Source organism: Adiantum capillus-veneris, chromosome 10 (assembly GCF_014529385.1).
Source record: "Adiantum capillus-veneris isolate H3 chromosome 10, ASM1452938v2, whole genome shotgun sequence".
Taxonomy (NCBI): Eukaryota; Viridiplantae; Streptophyta; class Polypodiopsida; order Polypodiales; family Pteridaceae; genus Adiantum; species Adiantum capillus-veneris.
The window spans coordinates 54856684-54881082 of NC_140940.1; the positions used below are offsets into that span (position 1 = coordinate 54856684).

The following is a 24399-nucleotide window of genomic DNA, read 5'->3' on the forward strand; positions in this document are numbered from 1 at the left end:
TGAAGCTAACCCTAAGGTATTTAAGCTCCATTGTTCATTCCTGACAGTCCTAGTGTTTGCTTGCGCCAACATCGTGCCAACGCTGCAGAAATGCTTTTCCTTGTCTTGGCTTCTGGCAATCCAAGAGAAGAAGAAGGATCTTTTTCTTGCTTCTCTATTCGTATTTCTTTGCAGCTCAATAGTTACAATGAAAAGCCTGATTAGTGAGACATGTTTGAATGAGAGTGCTAATGGAATGGCTTTGTATTCGTTTATCCGTGTGCTCAGACCACCTTCCAGCTCGTTGAAAGAGAGCATGTGTGGACCACTTGAGCAGTAATCTCCTATAGTGTTGTCCATTGGCAAGGAGCAATTGAGAGAGAGAGAGAGAGAGAGAGAGAGAGAGAGAGAGAGAGCGAGAGAGAGCTGATAATGGCTGTGGAGCTTGTTGGACCTTGCTGCTTACTAGCTGTGGCTATCTCTCACCATGAAGAGAGAGAGAGAGAGAGAGAGAGAGAGAGAGAGAGAGCACAACAACTTCGGTGGCTATGGAGCAGGCAAGGTACAAGATGCCAAACTTTGTGTGTGTGAGAGAGAGAAAGAGAGAGAGAGACAGAGAGAGAAAGAGAGGTTTTCAAAAGGAACATTTGAACTAATTTTTACTAATTTTACGTTAGATTTCTCAAAATCTAAGTGAGGGTTTCTTCTTTTTCTGTTGCTTGCTTAGAGTCAAAGAAAACTAGATTTCTAGCCTAGAATTACTAGTCTCCGCCACCACTAGGCAAACCTCATGAATTTTTCACTTGTTTTGCTTTGGTCAAGATAAAGCAATGATGGCTTGAAATGGTGATTTAAATCATTGGTTAAGTCTCTAATGCCAAATCTTGAGCTTGAGGAAAACAAAGCTAATTTGACCGTCACTTATTTTTTCAACAAACGAACAACACACCAAACCCCCCCCCCCCCCCCCCCCCCCCCCCCCTCTCTCTCTCTCTCTCTCGAGACTCCCCTTAGACACACATAATTACATCCATTCTTTTGTTCTTTTGCCTATTTGTTGAAGCGAGGCAGTGTCACATGCACTCCTTAGATAGGACATCGTTAAATTGTTCTTTTGTTGTTTTGCCTCGAGCATGGTGCTCAAGTTGAATGTAGGGTACGTTTTGACTTAGAGAACGATACTGTGTGGAAGATGCCCAAAGAAGGCGACAAAGGACAGAGAGCAGGCATTTGAGGGCAAGACCAACTTCCCACAACGTATATTAAAGATGCGATGTCCATTGGGCTTACCGGAAAAGGAAGGAAGAGAGGGACAGAGATGGCTACGCTGGCGTGGACGCCATTTTCAGTTGCAGTGGCGCAGAAGAGCCAGGTTGGACCCATCATCTTGTGTTGCGCGCACGTGTGTGTGTTGGGGTGAGAGAGAGAGAGAGAGAGAGCTGGCTGAATATGCAGGTAGAGCATAGAGCCTGCAGGCATGTGCAAGCAGGCACTCGCTGTGGAATGGGTGCTGGTCGCATGCTCCCCGCAATGCCCCCGACCCTTGATCGCATGCATTCCGTGCTCCAAGACGGCCTCTCTCACTCTACGCAGGTATGCTCTATTTTGTAGAACATGGCTACTAAGATGTAGAAACAGTAATAGCTAGAGTAGCTGTATACAATAAAACTTCTTTTCTTTGGCGCCTCTGTTCCCCCTCGCCTTCTGCTTCCACGGCCTCTGCACCCCATCCTCGCATCATCCGAGATTCCCCAGCCGGTTATACCCCCCTACTACTCAAATACTAATTTACGCAAGCCACCATTCACCATACGATGACTCTCTCTTTTAAGGCAACGGTCACACGATGCATAGTTATCAGTTACTTTTTCAAATAGTTGTCCCTCATGCATGGTCACACATGCACCAGATATTTTTGTCCAAGGCCTTTTGTATCTATGCTGATTTATGCCTAGTCATCAGCTACTTTTTCAAATAGTTGTGCCTCATGCATGGTCACACATCCACCATATATTTGTCAGTGTCTATGCTGATTTATGCCTAGTTACTAATACTATGCTTCACATGGACATATCCTGAGCTAGCTAGCTAGCTCTCTCTCTCTCTCTCTCTCTCTCAACAAATAATAAGACCCTCGTCGGTCCTCACCTTGTTCTTTATCACCTTGCCCTTGACTCAAGTACTACTTTTAGAAAGTCATACAAGTTATAATAGTGATTCAAATGGTACTATACATATCACCATGAGATCATGCACGTTAATTGGCCATTTTATTTGAGTAACATAAAACTTGTATAGCTCTCTAGTCTCTCTCTCTCTCTCTCTCTCTCTTCTTCTCGGGTGTGCACACACACACACACACACCCGAGAGAGAGAGAGAGAGAGAGAGAGAGAGAGAGAGAGAGAGATAATAAGAAGAGGAAAATGGTATAACCTTTCTATCACCCAAGTATGGTAGATTGGTTATGCCATTTCCCTCTTGAATAACAGGTCTTGAGTTCAACTCTCCTCGTCGGATAGATCTTTAAGGTCTCTTGGGATCGTTTCCTATGACGTTAAAATTCTCTTCTTCTTCTTCTTCTTCTCAAAAGGGTGGTCAATTCGTTATTCCATTTCCCTCTGCAGTTACAAGTCGGATGGGTCTATGAGATCTCTTGCAAATGTTGCTATGATGCTAAGATTTCTCTTCTCTTCTTCAACCCTTGTTGTGAAAACTCTCAACAAGGAGAAACCATTCTGTAGTAGTACAAATTTCAAGTACCTTAGCCTTGAGCTTTCAAGCAACCACAAATGGTGTGAATCATCTTCTTGAAACCGAAAAGAGAACCCGCTATGCATTCAGAAAGATATGTGAAAGAGGGATATAAATCATTGGATAATACCTTGGTAATACTTGCACTTATTTATCGGGGGGAAGTACGTGGTGGTAGCATTAGTGTCTCCACTTGGAAAGACATTGAAAGTGTTTTCTTACAAAATTTCTCCAAGTGAAGATGCAATCATCTCACATGCAGGTCGTCTCCTTGAGTTGAAGTCACTTTCCATTGAGGTTATGAATATGGAGAGAGTTGTGAAGGACGTGATAAAGATGCATTATAGCTCACCACATGGATTCCTAGAATCAGATAGGAGACAAGTAGCAAAGTTCAAAAGACCCATCGAATCAAAATATCGAGCTCAGGATGGATGCAAGTTATTAGCAAGTAGTTTGGAAGATAGTATGCAACACATTTGTTTCATGATGTGTCACTAGATCCTATCGTAAATGAGACTTTACTACAAAACCAATGTATCGCAACATGGTAAATTTTTTTGAGGCTCGCACTCTGTGCCTTAAACAATCCACATTGTCCCGAGATTGTCCCCCATTATAAAAGTATGTTCTTCTTGAGAGAGGAGATAGTGCTCACCCTCACATGCTTGAGCATATCCCCTTATCTGTAATCCACACCATAGCATTGGTCTAGCTTATCATGGCTTATCAATCACTCCCTTAATGTTTGATGGGGATTGGGATATTGGCAAAGAAACCCTCCATTGTCTTGCACAATCTTTGCCATATACTCACAATGGCAAGCTAGATAACTCTCATTCATCAATTTCTCTTTGTGCCCCTTGCATTTGATCTCAATGCTGAGCTTTCTCACATCCACTTTGTTAACTCTCAATTTCCACCCTCATATCCAAAGTTCTCAAACATCAAGAGTCATTGATTAGCCCAACATAAAACTTATGACATGTTTCATTTAGTCCCTAGGCCATATTTGACCTTCGAGAATGATTACTCTGTCCCTCTCTCTCTCTCTCTCTCCAATTTTTGTGGATGTGTGATTTATATGCTTCCAATTATCTAAATCCATACATATGCGTTTGAATGTGTGTATACACATTTCTAAAAGTGTGTGGTTTGTGAATAGTTATGCCCAAGATACAAAAAATGAACATTGACACCATCATGAAGCCTCAAGTACGTGGATCTAAAGTGGGAAGAGTACCAAGCTCACAATCTAGTGCAAGGGCTGATGTGTGACGGTAGCTTATGTGAGCTAATAGTATGGCAAAGACTGCTTTTGGTCTACATAATGCCCTAGTAAAGCATGGAACTCTTGGGAGCAATTGTGGACCATTGGAACAAGCTCGTTGATTAGTGCCACATTATAAGTTAATGATGTCAATCTATTTTTCTTTCTATTTAGTGTAAGAGGGCGTTAACTAGGGTAGATGAGCCTAAGGAGGCATGCATCAATGGCCAAGAGTGTGTGGTGCATCATAAAGTACACCATGTTCTAGTAAAGTGCAAACTCTACAAAGATGATTGGTTGAGAGCCCAACTTTTTTTACCTTCTTCAAAAATTTTACGGACGATGATGCCCTCGGTGATGCCATCAAGAGGAACATCCCATTCAGCCTATAGGCAAGAACACAATAATCGTCATACTTGTACTAGTTCTTCTTCGTCCCCCCTTCCATATATGCCCTTGTCGCATAACCCCTCCTTCCCCATGATCCCAATAGTTCAAACATCTTTGTTTCTTCTTCCTCCTCCAATACCTCACCACTTCCATCATTTGATCGACTCTATGACCTAACGATCAAATCTCCAATATAGCTTAAATCTCCTACCTTGGTATGCATTGGCAACATTCTTCTATACTATGACCTTGGACATATGGAAGCAAGAGTAATCTAAGTTTATCTTTTGTAGGATGCAAGACACAAGTTAGGGGCAATCATTATGCTTTGATATGTGTGTGGACGGCATACCCGCGACGTAGCACAAAGAGACACCATTGAGAAGTGGATGTTTTCTTACCGAATGGTCCTCTTCATCTCATCTATCATTGTGGGTGCACTAAATGTACTTTGATATGCATGTGGACATAGTCCCTCCATATGCATTGTCATGGCGTTGCTTATTCTATTACACTTCTCTCAGCGTAATTCCATTGTCAATCAATTCTTGGTCATACTATTTCCATAATTGAGGTGCTAGTTGCAAGGAAGTACTTGCCATATTATTTTCTATATAAATTTATTGTTATCACTTTTGCAATCATGCTTAATATCTAGTTATTTTAAAATATTATCCATGTGTGATGGAGTAAGATTATTTAGGGCTACCACTCAACATGGTGTCAATCTAGCCAAGATTCCAAGTTCATGTTCTCTCTCTCTCTCTCTCTCTCTCTCTCTCCCCCCCCCCCCACACACACACACACACACACACACACACACACACACACACACACACAGGTCACCTAGCCCCAACATAAGTTTCATAGTATCCTATTTCTTGAGCAGGCTATCGTGAGACTTCACCTTATTTGTAGCAAGCTCGCTACCTAAGCAAGGATAGAGTGGTTTATTACTACATGTCCTCATTTTCATGACTAGTTTGCAAGGATTTTTAAGGGTAAGCTTATCACCCTAAGCAAGGTAGGGTCTAATGATGATTTAGTCCTCAACAAGTTGGACTTTTGACTATAGGTTTGAGTTCTTGAACCTTTGCTCAAAGTAGAGGGCACATTGTATTTCTATGACAAGTTTTCATGTACACATACACTGAAACATGTTAAATAGTATAATAGACATGATGACCTAATTCCCAAGATAGCTTGTGCCACATAATTATAAATGCATGAGATATTTGGTACTTTGACCACTCTTTTGTATAGGAAAATTATATATATATATATATATATGTATATATATACATATATATATATACCCACACACACACATATATACACATCTCTCATATATTGGAACATTCGTATATTTATGACCTCGATTTCTATCCATTGCTCTTCATGATATAAATTGAGAATCATGTCCACAAAATATGGAAACGTAAATCAAATATACATGTTGTCAGTCACGATCAATTTTTTCTCTAATATGCTAATTTGTATTGTAGATGATCGCTACACTTGCAAATGGTGCAAAAAATGCAATCGTGCAAGCTGCAATTGACAACTTCTTCAAAGCTTCGACAGAAGTGAACGTGACATATGAGGTTAGGATTTGGGAGGATCGTTTTGGTGGTGCTATGAAAAGATGTCAATTGAATGTCTTTCTATTGTAGTAGCTTGCTCATTGAAGTTTCTCTGTCTTAAGGATTGGGTAATTAATGTCAGTGTTTTGAGGCTACATGCACATTTACAAAACATTTTAATTTTTGTTTGAGGCTACATGCACATTTTAAATCCTTCCTAGTTTGATAAGGTCCATTAGTTTTATATGGTTAAAAAACATCTTCTTAAAACTTTCTATCCCTTACACGGTTATCATAATTCATAATTACATGGTTAATTCTTAAATATTCCTTATGTGGTTAATCCATCATTGTAGTTTTCAAGTGATGCTCTATAGTTTGTAGAGTTCTTTCATGTGTGGCATTTGATGTATAGTGCTTTAGAAATTTCTTCGAAATCTTTATTATTAAAACCCTTGCTGTATTCATAATAATCATGTCATCTTTGTAATATGGATTGATAAAACAATAACATTTTAATATGTAGTCTTCAAAAGTAATCCAAAAAATATCTTATGCAGGGCAATTTTGGACCAGTGGATGAGATTGGGTCTCGAGTGCCAGTAGAAGTTATCGAGGGAGCCATACCAATCGACTTTCCAACTGGGGTTTACATAAGAAATGGTAAATTACCAATAGTATCTCTTGGTTAAATAAAGAAACCACAATAAACATTTGAAGTTGATTATTAAATATTTCATAAACCATCTTACAACTTTGATAAATTAAACCCACTGTATTAGCTTAATTCCCTCATATAACATTAATATCTTTAGTCTCATGTCTCATTAATTGTAATGAAGGGATGTACTATTGAATGTTTTTTTACAAAAAATTAAACTTAAGCAACACACAATACATCCACCAATGTGCTTGCTTTTAAGGAACAAGTCCATAACCGCTATCATGTTTTGAACACACCTCAAGATTTAAAAATAGAATTGGTTTTGGAGAAAAAACCCATTATATTTTGAAAAAACATAAAACATTAAGAGATTGATATGGTACAACACTAAATTTTCAAATGCAACAAGACTATAATAAGCTACAATTTTTTGTAGGTCCAAACCCTCAATTTGGTGGAAAGATAAAATCTTCTCCTTTTGGCAAGATAATTCATCATTGGTTTGAGGGAGATGGTATGTTGCATGCAACATATTTCGGGCTCGATGGTACCGTTTCATACCAAAACAAATATGTGGAAACGGAGGGATACAAAGAGGAGAAAAGGCAAGGAAAAGCACTATGGTTGAATGCTTTACATGGTGACTCAAAGGCCATTCTTATGGCTTACCTCCTCAATCAGGTATATTATGAGAATTTATATTATCTCTATTTTTTTCCTAGGTTTTTCTATCCTCCTTTGTACAATTACCGTCATTATGATGCAATCTCAAAGACTCGGGGGAGGAGGGGGAGCACTATATGTAAAACCTATATATCACGCGTATTCAAGGACTATTTATAAAACCCCTTAACTATGAATTGTTAGCAAATAAAACTTATTTTTTTAATTCAATCTATAAATATTTTTTCAAGACCTTTATGTATGTAAAAATTTGAGAAAATATAAAATAAAATAATCCCTATTGTTGAATCCACATAATAGACACTTTTTTTTATTATAGTGATCTCTCGAGCTCAAAGATCATGCTATTATCATGGTCATTTTCATTTCGTCCAATATTGTTTTTAAAGTAAAGCCAAAGACCTTAAGGACCGTATCCTCATTTATCTTCTTATACCCATATGCCCTACTTGAGTGCTAAACTTTTGGTCACATACAAGCTTGATTTTCTCGTATTTTCAACTTGTACCATCCTCTACGTACCTTAGACCTTAAGAACCCCATCCTCATTTATCTTATTATACCCATATGCCCTACTTGAGTGCTAAACTTTTGGTCACATACAAGCTTGTTTTTCTTGTATTTTCAACTTGTACCACCCTCTACGTACCTTTATCTCATAACCACTTGTGGACTCTAAATTGCCACCTTCACATCCACAATCTTCAAGGACTAAGAGTCGTTGATCAACTCAACATATAGGCCATATATAACCTTCAAGATCAAACTCTCTCTCTCTCTCTCTCTCTCTCTCTCTCTCTCTCTCTCGCGTGCTCTCTCTCGCGTGCACACACACACACACACACACACACACACACACACACACACACACACACACATGTTCATACATGGAGTAGGGTCACCACACATCAGTTATGTAAGGTTTGATCTATCTTTTGGGGAATTTTTTCAATGTTTTTGTGATACCTGTGTGGATGCATCTCTCTCTCTCTCTCTCTCTCTCACACACACACACACACACACACACACACACACACACACACAAACAAAATTTTCTTGATATTTAATGTCTTTAAATTTTTCAACAAAATCTTCTTTTAAACTAGATTTTCTCCTTGAATAAAGTTTTCCATTGTTTCCTTGAATGATTATTCCTTTCATAATTTGATCATTTATCAGCCACGATTTTTTAGATATTGGTGAATTATTTATATAATTAACTTTCTTATTATCATCTTCTATCTTGTTGTAGCCTAAATCTATACTTAAGCATCATACTTTTATGTTCATCCACCCCACCAAAGTGGGACAAAAGACATAGACTCAACCATCTACAATAGACATAGACATAGACATAGACATAGACATAGACATAGACATAGACATAGACATAGACAGATAGATAGGGTGGTCTTACCTTATGCACATGCATAGGCAATGTCTATACCCATACATTTATAATTTTGATGCACATGCCTAAGCAACATTTTTGTAAAACATAAAGATTGATCTCTCTTCCTTGCACTTGATCTTGTCATAGAAGACATAATAGAAAAACAAGCCATGAATGACATCTAGATAGAGTGGTCTTACCTTATGCACATGCATAGGCAATGGCTATACCCATACATTTATAATTTTGATGCACATGCCTAAGCAACATTTTTGTAAAACATAAAGATTGATCTCTCTTCCTTGCACTTGATCTTGTCATAGAAGACATAATAGAAAAACAAGCCATGAATGACATCTGCATGCTACAAATACCATTAAAGGTTGACAATGATAAGCACTTTCTTTTTAATCTCCAATTGAATGCTCCACAAATTTACAAATTTGAGGACCATCAATTGTCGTCGACCAAAGAGGTTCTAACATTTCAAGTTCTTTGGTACTAATGAAGGGGATGCTTCATAGTTATCGGCATGATATCATATCATATAATCTTCACCAAAAAACATAAATTTCATATGATAACTTGGTGGGAATAAACCAATAAGGCTATTGCACTTCAATGTGCAATTTGAAGACCACCATCAGCAATCAAGAACAATGTTGTTAATCAACCTTGAATTGCTTGTGTATAAAAACACAAATCAAGCTACACGATTTCTATTGATAGTTCCAGCCCATGAAAACTCATTTATGCTTGGTGTGTGTGGCAAATTCTCTGACATAGCCTAGTAGTACAACAAGAGAACTTGTGCAGTAGCTCTTTTTTTCCCATACCTTTAAATAGAGTTGAACCTTATAACGATATCCCTCATAATATTCTTCACTCTTTGTTGATAAATAACACCTATGAAAGTGTGCACCGGTCTTCAACTTGTAGTTTTCCATCCTTGGAAGCTTACAATGAGTCCTCCACAAGTGGTAATTAATAGAGCAGTTATGGAACCACAAGGACAGTAGCGTCTTATTATTTTCGAGTGGAAAGAAGCACCAACCTATGTCTTGGTTGGGCTATGGCAAGATAGTAGCACTGCAAAGTACCATTAAAGAGTAATGATGCAAAAAATGTAGCCAAACCCTTGCGATTTTGATATCAGTGTTATGAAATATAGACTAGAGGAGACATGGTGATTAGGAAGCTCATACACAAAGGTTGAGTGCTTAGAACAAGAGGGGATTTTATGGAAAAAAAACCTTTACATATAGAAATTCAACCTTTTTTGTAGTAACCAAAATTATCCGCATGGCCATCTAAGACTACTATCACTAGCAGGGGGTCTTACACTGACAAGCATTACAATAAATGAAACTTGGATAAGGATGGGATATTTTGAATTGTTTCTTGATCTTTTGTATAATCTACATAGAATATAAGAGAATATGTATTAAAATCTTGTTATAGCAGGTTCCGTAGATGATTAAAACATAAACATCAACTCCCATCAAAAATCTAAAATGGAGATCGTAATTTATATAGTTTGGAATGTCCAAAAGCTCATTATATCATCAAGTGATTTTGACCTTTAATTAAGTCAAAATATTATAAAAAAATGAATTTTAAGTTATGCAATCTGATACTTTTCTCTTAATATGACTTGTTTTGAATTTCATAGCTTCGATACAATAAAGTCAACAAGGCAACTTGCAATACATCAATCTTTATGCATGGTGGTCGACTATTTGCAAATGCAGAAGGAGATATTCCAATTGAAATTTTGCCTTATAACTTAGAAACAATAGGAGAATGGGATGTTGGAAAACAATGGGGCCGCCCATTCACTTCTCATCCAAAGGTAACACTCATTCACTTTATGAACCTCATTAAAAATTGTGTTTTCAATAATTGATCTTGAATTTAGAATACATTTAGTTTATTTATATTTTACAAAAAACTATGCATATTACGTCAAAACATATTATGTCTTTTAAGGTGTAGCTTGTACAGTTTGTGAAAGCTAACATCAGATTAATTCAATTTAAAATTCTAGGTTGGCATTTTTCTACAATACACTTTGGAATATTTCTTTTGTCTTTTTTCCTCTTTTCATTATATTGACTAAGTCAAAATGAAAAATAAAGAGAAAGAAATGTCAATGTGTTAGCTGGTTATATCTTTCAAGTCAAGTATGAATCCAAAGAACAAATTCTAGCTGCATTTTTTCTTATAAATTTTTCTAGATTCAGATTATTTTGTACTGATTAGGTCTCCCCAATCTCACAAAAATAAAAATTCTTTCAAAACATATTAAGTGCATAAGTGAAAGGCGAGTTTAAGAAATGAAAAGACAAATGAATGTGGAAAGTCAAAAGATAAATGAAGATGGAAATTCAAAAGACCTTTAGTTTCCATATAAATAGGTGTTTCTTTGCTCTTTCATTTTTTCTTTAGCGTTTTCTTCTAAGTTCTTTTTAGTGTTTTCCTCTCTCTTTCTCTCAATGTTGTATTCATCTTTGTTAGGTAATATTGTTGCAGATCTATGTACTTTGTCATTGCCTGTCGTTACATGCTATAGATTAACGCATTGTTTTTCTTGTTTTTGAGTGGAACTTTGAACTAAGAGCATCTTTTAAATTTTTTTAAGCCATTAGGAATACCTTTTAATTTTTTTTGTGAATTCAAACTATTGATATTATCAAGAAAATAGCTAGTGGAAATAAAATTTGATGCTAAATTATAGTAGTTTTGTACGTATCTATTTTTGAAAGATAATGCGAGAAACTGGTGAAATGGTCATATTTGGATTTGCTGCAATGAAGCCATATTACACTATTGGCACCATATCAGGTATATTAATAGCCTTTTTAAGCCTAAACTCTTTTTATTTTTGAAGATTTTTTTTACAACCTACGTTGATAAATTTACAGCTGATGGGAAAAGGCTCGTACGTACATGTGATGTTGACCTTGAAAAACCAATGTACAGTCACGAGCTTGGCATAACACAAAAGTAAGAGACATGTTTATGATTCAGTAGGGTAGTCCTAACGTTTGAATTAGATGGAGTCACAATAGATGCTAACCTGGGGATTGAAGGAAAGAAAAGCTAAATGTTTTAAGCTGTCGTTTCTTTGAGTATTTTGGGGAGGGGGATAACACGTGGAGGAGAGAGAGGGAAGGAGAGAGAGAGAGGTGATGAGTGTCATCACGATCGTGTGATCGCCAAGTCAAGCCGGGGAGTTTTTCTCTCACGTTTGAGGGCGGCCCTTCGGGACAAGAATTTCTCGGATTTCAAAAATTCCCAAAGAAAATTGTATCTAACCAATTCTTGAATTGCTTGTTTTCCTCTCATACTATACTTATACCTTATCCATCACAATTGTCCCTTATGTGCAACTCCAAGAATATGAACGAGATGTCTATATTATTGTGACTAGTTTTCCTCTATATAATCTTATTCTATATAATTTCCAATAGGCACTTTTTCGGTACGCTATATGTGGCTCAAGCATTTCAAACCACTTTTGTATCTATATAGCATTACCTTTAAAATTTAAGGTATGGAAGCTTTTAAAGGTCTTCAAAAAAATGTCTCTCTTTTTTTGTAGGAGCACGAGCATTCTTGCTCGCATGATACAATGAGCACTTGTTCAAAGGAGCTAGCTTGGTTGGTTGAGCACTTGTCCTCCATGACCTGGGTCATGGGTTCAAGTGTGGTCAGACAACCTTGATAGTGCTCACAAAAGAAAATTTCTCTTATCAATAAGTGTACATATGTATTGCCACATAGTTCTAGTCTTAAATAAACATGTTAGTTATTTACGAGAGATATCAATATAAACTACAACAATTCGCATACACCACACACCCATACACATAAAAATATGTGGGTGGGTGTATGTGTGTATAGATAGCATCAATAAAAATCTCTTTCATAGAGTTATTGAAGTTTACACACTATGATTTTAGTTCAAGAATTACTCAATTTACACAGTATGATTTATCTCAGGGTAATCTGTAGATAAATTCGAACATTCACATTTTTTAATAAAATTTTTGTCCATAGTCACAATTTTGAGTGGAGATGTCATATTAACTCAACACAGAATGTGCAATGAACCTCAAGCATGACAACATTTCCAAAAAGGGATTTGTATATACTTCATAAGCAAGGGACCATGCTTTTCCCTTATCAGGAAAATCTAAATAAAAATAGTGGTCAATATGCCCTTAGTGGGCACGACCTAAGCTGTTGATGCTACTTTGTGTATGTTCCAAGTCTTTGGCTTGTGCAATCGACCCTACTCTTGACCCTATCAAACAGAAAAGTTTAGTGTTTTTACACACAATATCATTGAATTGAGCCACCATAGGTTTTCTCTTAAATATTTAATGGTTTCAAGCTTTCTAAATCTACTTCAGATAGCATCATCTGGTGCTTTGAGTGCACACTAGAACTGCTTGGTTCTAAAATATTCTCCCTCCTAGAACCAAATCATTCCTAAAGAAGGGTATCTTTCACGTCCTCTACACCCATTTGTAGATTTGGTGGCATGTGAGGAAGGGCAATCTTAAAATAGATGCAAGAAATCCTTTGAAGCTGCTTTGCACCTAGAGCAAGCATCAATGCCAATAGGATGTCTAGTAAGAATCTTATTCCATGTTGGGATAGCCTCCATAGCACCTTCCATGTGAAAATCTTCATCGATCTTGGCCATTTTATCTCCCAAGAATTGTTTATACAGTTCAACTACTTCTCTTCTAACCAATTCACACCCCACAATTTGATGAGCAGAGTGAACCAATCCACTTTGTAAATCAACTTGCTAGAAGCTCCCACTTTTTTTGGAAGGACAGTTTTTTTGTCCTTGGGCCAATGCAAAGCTTTCCATACAACCTTCATCCTGGTGATAGGCACTGGGTATTTATCTCAGGGTAATCTGTAGATAAATTCGAAACGTTTTTTAATAAATTTTTTGTCCATAGTCACAATTTTGAGTGGAGATGTCATATTAACTCAACAAAGAATGTGCAATGAACCTCAAGCATGACAACATTTCCAAAAAGGGATTTGTATATACTTCATAAGCAAGGGACCATGCTTTTCCCTTATCAGGAAAATCTAAATAAAAATAGTGGTCAATATGACCTTAGTGGGCACGACCTAAGCTGTTGATGCTACTTGGTGTATGTTCCAAGTCTTTGGCTTGTGCAATCGACCCTAATCTTGACCCTATCAAACAGAAAAGTTTAGTGTTTTTACACACAATATCATTGAATTGAGCCACCATAGGTTTTCTCTTAAATATTTAATGGTTTCAAGCTTTCTAAATCTACTTCAGATAGCATCATCTGGTGATTTGAGTGCACACTAGAACTGCTTGGTTCTAAAATATTCTCCCTCCTAGAACCAAATCATTCCTAAAGAAGGGTATCTTTCACGTCCTCTACACCCATTTGTAGATTTGGTGGCATGTGAGGAAGGGCAATCTTAAAATAGATGCAAGAAATCCTTTGAAGTTGCTTTGCACCTAGAGCAAGCATCAATACCAATAGGATGTCTAGTAAGAATCTTATTCCATGTTGGGATAGCCTCCATAGCACCTTCCATGTGAAAATCTTCATCGATCTTGGCCATTTTATCTCCCAGGAATTGTTTATACAGTTCAACTACTTCTCTTCTAACCAATTCACACCCCACAATTTGATGAGCAGAGTGAACCAATCCACTTTGTAAATCAACTTGCTACAAGCTCCCACTTTTTTTGGAAGGACAGTTTTTTTGTCCTTGGGCCAATGCAAAGCTTTCCATACACCTTCATCCTGGTGATAGGCACTGGGTATTTATCTCAGGGTAATCTGTAGATAAATTCGAAACGTTTTTTAATAAATTTTTTGTCCATAGTCACAATTTTGAGTGGAGATGTCATATTAACTCAACAAAGAATGTGCAATGAACCTCAAGCATGACAACATTTCCAAAAAGGGATTTGTATATACTTCATAAGCAAGGGACCATGCTTTTCCCTTATCAGGAAAATCTAAATAAAAATAGTGGTCAATATGACCTTAGTGGGCACGACCTAAGCTGTTGATGCTACTTGGTGTATGTTCCAAGTCTTTGGCTTGTGCAATCGACCCTAATCTTGACCCTATCAAACAGAAAAAGTGTTTTTACACACAATATCATTGAATTGAGCCACCATAGGTTTTCTCTTAAATATTTAATGGTTTCAAGCTTTCTAAATCTACTTCAGATAGCATCATCTGGTGATTTGAGTGCACACTAGAACTGCTTGGTTCTAAAATATTCTCCCTCCTAGAACCAAATCATTCCTAAAGAAGGGTATCTTTCACGTCCTCTACACCCATTTGTAGATTTGGTGGCCTGTGAGGAAGGGCAATCTTAAAATAGATGCAAGAAATCCTTTGAAGCTGCTTTGCACCTAGAGCAAGCATCAATACCAATAGGATGTCTAGTAAGAATCTTATTCCATGTTGGGATAGCCTCCATAGCACCTTCCATGTGAAAATCTTCATCGATCTTGGCCATTTTATCTCCCAGGAATTGTTTATACAGTTCAACTACTTCTCTTCTAACCAATTCACACCCCACAATTTGATGAGCAGAGTGAACCAATCCACTTTGTAAATCAACTTGCTACAAGCTCCCACTTTTTTTGGAAGGACAGTTTTTTTGTCCTTGGGCCAATGCAAAGCTTTCCATACACCTTCATCCTGGTGATAGGCACTGGGTATTTATCTCAGGGTAATCTGTAGATAAATTCGAAACGTTTTTTAATAAATTTTTTGTCCATAGTCACAATTTTGAGTGGAGATGTCATATTAACTCAACAAAGAATGTGCAATGAACCTCAAGCATGACAACATTTCCAAAAAGGGATTTGTATATACTTCATAAGCAAGGGACCATGCTTTTCCCTTATCAGGAAAATCTAAATAAAAATAGTGGTCAATATGCCCTTAGTGGGCACGACCTAAGCTGTTGATGCTACTTGGTGTATGTTCCAAGTCTTTGGCTTGTAAAATCGACCCTACTCTTGACCCTATCAAACATAAAAGTTTAGTGTTTTTACACACAATATCATTGAATTGAGCCACCATAGGTTTTCTCTTAAATATTTAATGGTTTCAAGCTTTCTAAATCTACTTCAGATAGCATCATCTGGTGATTTGAGTGCACACTAGAACTGCTTGGTTCTAAAATATTCTCCCTCCTAGAACCAAATCATTCCTAAAGAAGGGTATCTTTCACGTCCTCTACACCCATTTGTAGATTTGGTGGCATGTGAGGAAGGGCAATCTTAAAATAGATGCAAGAAATCCTTTGAAGCTGCTTTGCACCTAGAGCAAGCATCAATGCCAATAGGATGTCTAGTAAGAATCTTATTCCATGTTGGGATAGCCTCCATAGCACCTTCCATGTGAAAATCTTCATCGATCTTGGCCATTTTATCTCCCAGGAATTGTTTATACAGTTCAACTACTTCTCTTCTAACCAATTCACACCCCACAATTTGATGAGCAGAGTGAACCAATCCACTTTGTAAATCAACTTGCTACAAGCTCCCACTTTTTTTGGAAGGACAGTTTTTTTGTCCTTGGGCCAATGCAAAGCTTTCCATACAACCTTCATCCTGGTGATAGGCACTGGGACAATTGTACAATACTTCTACAAATCTATCAATCAAAATATTTTCGTTCAAATTCAAGTTATGTTGCACTACCAATTGGTCCACATCCTTCCACATAAGTTTTTGTCCCAGGAATGTGCCCACTTGGAGATCCCTTTCTTATATACCTTTCCACTATTCAAAGAACCACCTCCTAGCTTGGAGAGCCAAGGGGACCAGTGTAGGATGGAGAACCTTAAAGTAGCTAAAGGTCTCTCCCCATATTCTATAGATAATGCCACTTTGCTCCACTTCCTAAGTATATCACCCATGCGGCCTCCAAGCTGCAAAACAATCCATCTTGGAGAAAGCATTTTGTCATGTACTTTAGCCTCCTTCCATGGGCAGCGTGAGATAATCTCTACTTTGTTTATCATGTCCCAAGGGGCCATGACCACCCAATCCTACCTTTGAGTTGCTAGGGATACGACTAACTTTGTACACATGGCTTCTACATGTAGTGATGGGTCCAGGATCCCAATGCCACCTTAGTCCTTGGGTCTTGGAACCCATCCCATTCCCCCACTCCCATGGATTTGTGTCTTTTGTGCTATTTTTCCAAAGGAACCATTTCATGAGTTCCAATTTTTTTTTCCAATTGCATTTGGCCATTTTTAGGATAGGTGAGACAAAGGAAATGTATGGAATCATGAAGTTTGGTGTACTCCCACCCTCTCAAATTTTTTGTTAATTTTGTTCAAGACCGAGTAGAATCTTTGCTTGTCTTAGATTTCCACCCCTAGTGGTACATCGAGGTGTTTGAACACTGTGTATTTTGAAATAATCTGCCTTGGCCATTGGTGGGGTCAAATGAGTCATTTTTTAGTAAGTGAGATCAATCTTGAATTTTTGATGTTGCACTTAGAGCCTGATGCAATTACAAGCATTTGGACAATCTTGAGTGTGCTTCTTAGCATCTAGGTGTTGGCTTTTATGAAGGGTAGAGAATCATCTGCAAATTTTTTTCCCAACAAGTGGTAGCCCCCTAGAAGTGATAGCCCATGAATCTCGTCTTTTGCAGCATTGTCCTCGAGAATAGTCGCTAGTGGTTGTGAGCCAATGGAAACCAGGAGCGGGGGAGCAGGAAGCCTTACTTGATTGATATCCTTACTTCAAACATTCCTACCACTCTATTGTTAAAGAGGAGCTTAGAGTACCTATCTAGCTCTAGGGAGTGCACAATATTACACATTTTGAGTCCAAAGTAGAAGGCCTTCATGACAAATTCAATGTAATATGACCACGAGGTTCTTTCATTTTCCTTGCCTAGGTTGAGTTGAAGGAGGATGCATTCTTGCAGGGTAAGACTTTCAAACTTATGCCTATCATTGTTGCAAGAATGTTTTCAAAAATTGATCTCCCTTTTATGAAACCATGCTAATGGAGGGTGATTACCTTATCTAGGAATGGAGGTTGCAAGCGTTAGTGCTATAATTTGGCTATGATCCAAGAAGAAACTATCATCATTGCGATAGGTCACCAATGTTTTAAGATAGAGCAACAAACTAATTTGGGAATGGGATTGATTACACCTTTTTCCAATGCTAGCATCCAATTGTCCTTCTAGTAGAGCTTGCTTTCCATATGAGTTATCGAGATTCAAAGATCCTTCCAAAACTCTTTGAATTTTTTTGATGTCAATCCATTTCATCTAGGGAAACTATCCTTCCTCATTGTCTTCAAGGTGCCCAACATTCATCACTTGTTATGAGCCTTTCCAATGCTTCCACTTATCTTGGAAAAACACTACTCTTCCCATTGTTAAGCAAGAATGATCTGACATCTGTGACCACTTGTGAGAATCCTTCCGATAAATAATATGGCTAGGGTATTCAAGCATAAGTCTGGACATCTCATTCTAATCTTGAACTATACTCTATCCGTGATTGATTACATTGAGTCCCATCTTCTTTTGACCTTCAAAGCTCTGAAAAAATGAGCTTGGTTTGCAGTCTCACACTTGAGGGCAAGCGCATGACCCATTCTAGTGCAAAGAAAAAGACCTAGGATGAAGAAAGATCAAGATTAAAGAAAAAAATGGAAGAGCTACAAGAGGTGGGCTGAAGCCAAGGGCTGAAGCCAAAGCCGTACTTGCTAATTTGCAAGTCGAAGAGATAGTAAGCACTTTTTTCTACCCTATATACATGGCTCAAGCCCTGATTTGACCCATATTGTAGCTATAAATTGTTAGCTTTGCAACTTATGAGATTTATTTTTTAAAGCCTTATTTCCCTAGGGTATTCCCTAAGGGCTACCGTATGGTGTCCCATGCGTGTACAATAGGGAGGTTTTTTAAGGCAAAGAAGATATACTTGACAAAGGAGGTCCCAAATATAGTGGTAAATATGCAAGTGACATCTCCTTAGTACTAAATCCCCCCCCCCCCCCCCCCCCCCCCCCCTCCCCTCCTCTCCCCTCCCCGCCTTTCTCATTTCTAAGCCTATTTTGAATTTTATCTATTCATAGAAGTGTATATATGTATTGGCATTTAGTCCTAATTTTGAATAAAGATGATACTTTTTTACAAGAAATACCAACATAAACTACAAATATTCTCATGTATTCTGTAATTATTTCTCACACCACATCAATGTTGTTGCAACAGCTTTGACATAATCCTATATATGCCACTCACCATTGATGCTACAAGGTTATTGCGTGGAGACAAGTAAGTTTTTCTTGGTTTACACAACTAAATTAGAGGAAAAATCCTTTTTCCATTTTCATATATATGATTAGTATTGCCTCTAAAAATGGATAGCTTGCTGAAATTTGAGGATGGAACACAAGCTAAGTTTGGGATCAAGCCTCATCAAGGGGATACAAGTACTGTCCGATGGTTTCCCGTTGAATCACATTTTACTTTCCATGTGGTGAATTCATATGAAGAAGGAAATGAAGTGCGTTTTTCGTTTACCCTCATCATATGTTTACATAGGTCTCTTTTCTTTCTAAGAGTACATGCAAATTTTTGAACTACAAAACACTAGATATATTGTAATACAAAAGATAAGCGCACCCATTATTTTATTCTCAAATAATTTTAATTTTGATACATAATTTTAATGTTTTTTAATACATAATTTTGATTTTGATACATAGTTCTAATTTTGATACATAATTTTAATGTTTTTTTGTGCAGATCATTATACATGGATGTCGTGCAAAAAGGAGTTTCCTCATGAGTCCTCTTGATATGAATCAAGTAGAGTGGTTCGCAAGAGGCATTGACGCCACTTTGGTGGATGAGAATTCAAAAGATGCAAGTTTAGATGGAGCATTTTTGTCTACTCTTCATGAGTGGAGATTCAATCTAGAAACAGGTGTGGATATTCATTTGATTTCATCTCAAAGACAATTATCAAGACAAGCACTGAAAGGACCAAGGAAGTATGCATGCTCTTCTCTACCCAACCACTGCCTTGTATAAGCCTCCTAGCCCATCTTTAAGAGACCCCTAATCATTGCATGCCTAGCTGGCCTTGCCGAGGAGCATGTCCCCCCTTGGACTACCCTTGTCTTGACAACAACAGTCACAATAGAATTGCTAAAACGTTGTTTATTATCGTAAGAATATCAATGAAATTTTGTATTGATTAATCTGTCCATAACTACCATAAACTTAATGCTAATGCATATCCCTTCCCTTGCACAAAGCATGAAATCTTAGTTTGCATGCCACCTTATATACATCCTAGAAAGAAGAGAGAGATATTCAAGTGAATGAGATTCTCATGTGTTATGTGAGAGAGAGAGAGAGAGAGAGAGAGAGAGAGAGAGAGATCTTTAATTTAGTATAACCATTCCATCTGAATAATTACCAAAATCATCATGGATTGGACAACGAAGTAACAATACTTTAATTTTTTTTCCAGGGTCAGTGATAGAAAGAGACATAGCAACTACTGAATCTTCAATGGACATGCCAAAAATTAACGAGAAGTACCATGGAATTAAATGCAAATATGCATATACTCAAGTGCTAGATCATGAAGCAAGTAAACTAGTAGGTACAATCACCAACCTTTTTTTTAAAAAAATTCTTTCACAGGAAAATTTGTTTAGTCTACCTTGTATAGTTCTTTTATATTCATAAAGATTTATTTATTTATTTATAGGAATGCCAAAGTATGGAAGACTTGCCAAGGTTACCCTTCCGAGCAAGGTATGCATCTTAATGTAGCAAACTCATGTCTAGTCATTATGATGGAAATTGAAATTCTCTTCGAGTAGAGTTTTATACTTTTCTCATCAATAGGCATAAGTAAATGATATTTTTTTCTCATCAATAGGCAAAATTGGAAGAAAAGATTAAAAAAGAAATAAAAGTGCAAAAGAACGAGTAAATAGAAGAGGGGGAGAAGAACAATGGAGCAAAAGTAAGGAAATGCAAGTATTTTGCTGCGATTTTGGAAGTAGCTCAAATTAAGTCGAATCTAGGTAGATGCTCTAATGCCTTCGAGAGAAAAACCGTGGACCCAGCACGTGGAGGAGAGAGAGGGAGAGAGAAGAGAGAGCGGTGCCGCGTCTGAAGATTTTTTTGGCTTTGCGAGGAGTGAGACAAGGAGATTGCTGGCGAGGGCAAAGAAAGGGCAGGACTGCGATGCTGAGCACTGGCCCCATGCAAGCAAGGATCACAGCAAGGCGGAAGACATTGTCTCTCTCTCTCTCTCTCTCTCTCTCTCCTCGAGCACAATCATACAATATATTCTCTAGGTTGCATGCACAACAGAGAAAATACGTGTAGAGAGTCATTCACGTAGGTCTGGGTTCAATGTACGGCGGCGATGCAAGGGCCATTGGCAAGCTCAGTTTCATTCGTGTGCTCACAATGCAGAGCATGAGGTTGCGCAACAAAGGCAAGCAGGACGCGCAAAGAGCATTGTGTGTGAGGAATCCACTAAGGATGTGCATGGTATATTTTTATCGTGCTTGGTCTGCTTGGTGGTATTGAGGGTGCAATTGGAGCTGTGTGGCAGATAGGATCATCAGAGCAACGCAGGGTTGGATGGACTAGTCTGTAGAGGATGACGTGGGGGGGGGGGGATATAGCGCAGCGTGTGCATCGCCTCCAACCCATTGCCTGCTTTTAAAAACTAAGGAGTCGAGGGAATCTTCTTAGCAAATTAATTAACGGATCCAATATAGACCCAGGTATGTAATAAATAATGTATGAATGATTTTGGAGCATTTGTATTAATTGGAATCTAGCAAGGTGCACCTTGTTTTAAATTGAAAAGGAAAGTAGCAATCGTTGATGTATCTGCTGTGGTGGTTTTTGTGTGTGTGTGTGTGTGTGTGTGTGTGTGTGTGTGTGTGTGGGGGGGGGGCATCGAATTGCCAAGTGTTCCATAGAGCCAGGTGGGTGGGGGAGAGGTAAAAATGGTTTTTAAATTATGAAGATCGCCTTATGTGCAACAAGTAGAACAAGGCGAGATGATTAGCGTTGATGATTCTCTAATCTCTTGGGCGTGCAAGCTCAAATCCAGGGTGAATATCTGAGTTTTTTGCTGCTTGGCCTCAACAATGAAAAAAATCAACAGGGAATCTAGTGAGATTTCGGATAATGGATATGGGATAGAGCCAAATATGCAAGAAGAACAATAGAATGGGGAGTTTTATCCAATTAATATGAAAAAAGTGAAAACCTAATGCTTTTAAAAACTATTTACAAGTATTAAAATTGGTTTTTTTGACGGATTTTTAGCTCTTAGAAAACATGGATAGAGAGAAAGGGGGAGCAATCTAAAAATAAGACTTAAGTGCCTTGTTCATTATTTGTTGATTTTGATGTTTGTTATGCAGGATGAGAATTGCACATTAGAGTACTACGGTGCTGGAAATGATGTGTTCTTTTCAGAACCGTTGTTTGTTTCGAGACCAGATCCTGATACAGAAGATGATGGTTGGTTGGTGATGTATGCCCATGATGAGAAAAACAACACCTCAGAGGTATCCTTGGAGAGTTTTTTTCTTTTAATTTAAATCATTAGTGCAATTGCATTAGCTTAGACAGAGAAAAACTTTACAAGACTACTCTTGAGGGGGTTCAGATGGTGAGTCTGTTTTTGCTTAACTTTTATATACTTTATTGCCACATAAACACCAATTTGATTTTTTGTAGGTTCATATCCTTGATGCAAAAAAAATCTCACAGCCACCGCTTGCAAGGATCAAACTACCGCAACGAGTACCTTATGGCTTTCATAGCACATTTGTGCATGGAGTGTTTTAGTTGAAAACATATTAAACCCAAAAATAATTACAAGCATAGCCATGCTAAAAAAGGCATGGCATCAAGAGAGCATAAAGTGACCCCACAAACACTACCAATATCATGTGGACTCACGGCCTTCGAATCCATTCCATGTGAATTTGCAAGGCATGTAATGTGTCCTCTTCACTCCAAACTCGTAAAATTACCAGAATTTTGAAAACCTGAACTCTTTGCTAATTATTTTGGTCTTTAAAGTAAAAAGATGCATCTAGTTGAGCAACACCTCTCTCTATGATCCTTGCCCCTCCTTTTCTCTTTACATCACTTACATTCCAAGGAAGGTTTGCAAATACCTTTCTTGTAGTGTTCTACTTGGAAGTCATTTAAAAATTGATAATAGATGGAAGAAATATTTGAATTTGTTTCCACTTCAATTGTCAAGAAAAATTTCTCTCCTACAAGGCATTGCAATGATGACATCGTCACCCATGCTCGGGACTTTATTATTGATGTGGATGTTGATATGCTTATCAACATTTTGGTGCAGCACCTGTACCAACTTCATAGTAGATGATAAATAACATATTGATGTGTATTCTACAACTTTCATCAATGTACATTCAACAGTTTCTCTAATAGTAGTCATACCAAGACGCATGCTAATGGATATTTGATGACCACGTCTACAAACTTTTTCTTGGTAGAATGAGGGGGCATTTGTTGTAGGTACACAATGGTAGCTACAAAATAGTCGATAATAGGGCATTGCCCAAGGGAGAGTACAAAAACAACCCTACCTTTGAAGCAAAATAACCTAGAGAAGTGAGTCACACATCAGTGTGCCAAACCATGACTATTTGAAAATCGTAACATCTGCAACCATAATGATGACCATGACTTTAGGCCATAAGGATAATCCTAGCAAGTGAACCATAACCAAGCCAAAACTATAAACATAATGGAAAAGGAGTATTACACCAAAACATTGTACATCATTGAATCATTGAAGGAAAATAACATAATATAAGAATTGCCTGTCAAACAACTAGATGAAGAAATATATATCCATAATACATGGGCCATAATTTGTAACCAAAACTATGAATAAAATCATATTCATACCATAACTATAATAAGCAAACCGTGACAATGACCAAAAGAAAAAGCAGGGTCATAACTATAACCATGCGAAAGAACCATTATTGTAACCAAAAATATCATAACATAACCAAGTGCATATAGAAATAGCTATATCTACATACTAGAAATCATAATTGTGGTGCATGATGTGCGCATGTGTGGAGAAGGGGAAGGAGGAGGAGGGCTAGCATTAAAAAAACAACACACTTGGATTGTAGTGTGTGTAATCGCAAGTTAATGCAATAAAATAACTAGGGTTAGTCAAGCGGATATTGTTCTTTATCCCAAAAATCCAAATGCCAATATGGTTGTAAGTGACTATGACTAAACATACTATGTTTAATCGTAAAACACAACATCTTCACCCTAAAACCATTGAGGCGGTAAACAAGAGAAGAGACCTCTAAACACTCATCAAAGATCTTATGCTGCTCAATTGGGGCTGGGACAACCATAAGCACAAAAAACAATAACAAGCCTACAACCAAACCCAAACAAGAAAAGAGGCACCACCTAGTTATGAGATGCAAACTAAGACGCAAGAGAGTTTTTAGCACGATTGAAAAGAGGCACAACAAACACACATCAGAAGTCTTATGCAAACACATACATCAAGTGGATCAAGAAAGATGCAAAG

The 24399-nt window shown here is 37.6% G+C and overlaps 1 protein-coding gene across 1 annotated transcript; it reads left to right on the forward strand.

The window, feature by feature from the left end:
* Positions 1 to 1297: 1297 nt before the first annotated feature.
* Positions 1298 to 22640, forward strand: LOC147448876 (carotenoid 9,10(9',10')-cleavage dioxygenase 1-like). Its single transcript, XM_086522472.1, has 15 exons — positions 1298 to 1351; positions 1435 to 1572; positions 5897 to 5995; positions 6535 to 6637; positions 7075 to 7319; positions 10388 to 10567; positions 11481 to 11559; positions 11640 to 11721; positions 19011 to 19073; positions 19167 to 19305; positions 19548 to 19728; positions 20281 to 20415; positions 20524 to 20570; positions 22211 to 22357; positions 22530 to 22640. The coding sequence occupies exons 1-15, from the start codon at positions 1298 to 1300 to the stop codon at positions 22638 to 22640; spliced, it is 1803 nt and encodes a 600-aa protein (XP_086378598.1).
* Positions 22641 to 24399: the final 1759 nt, after the last annotated feature.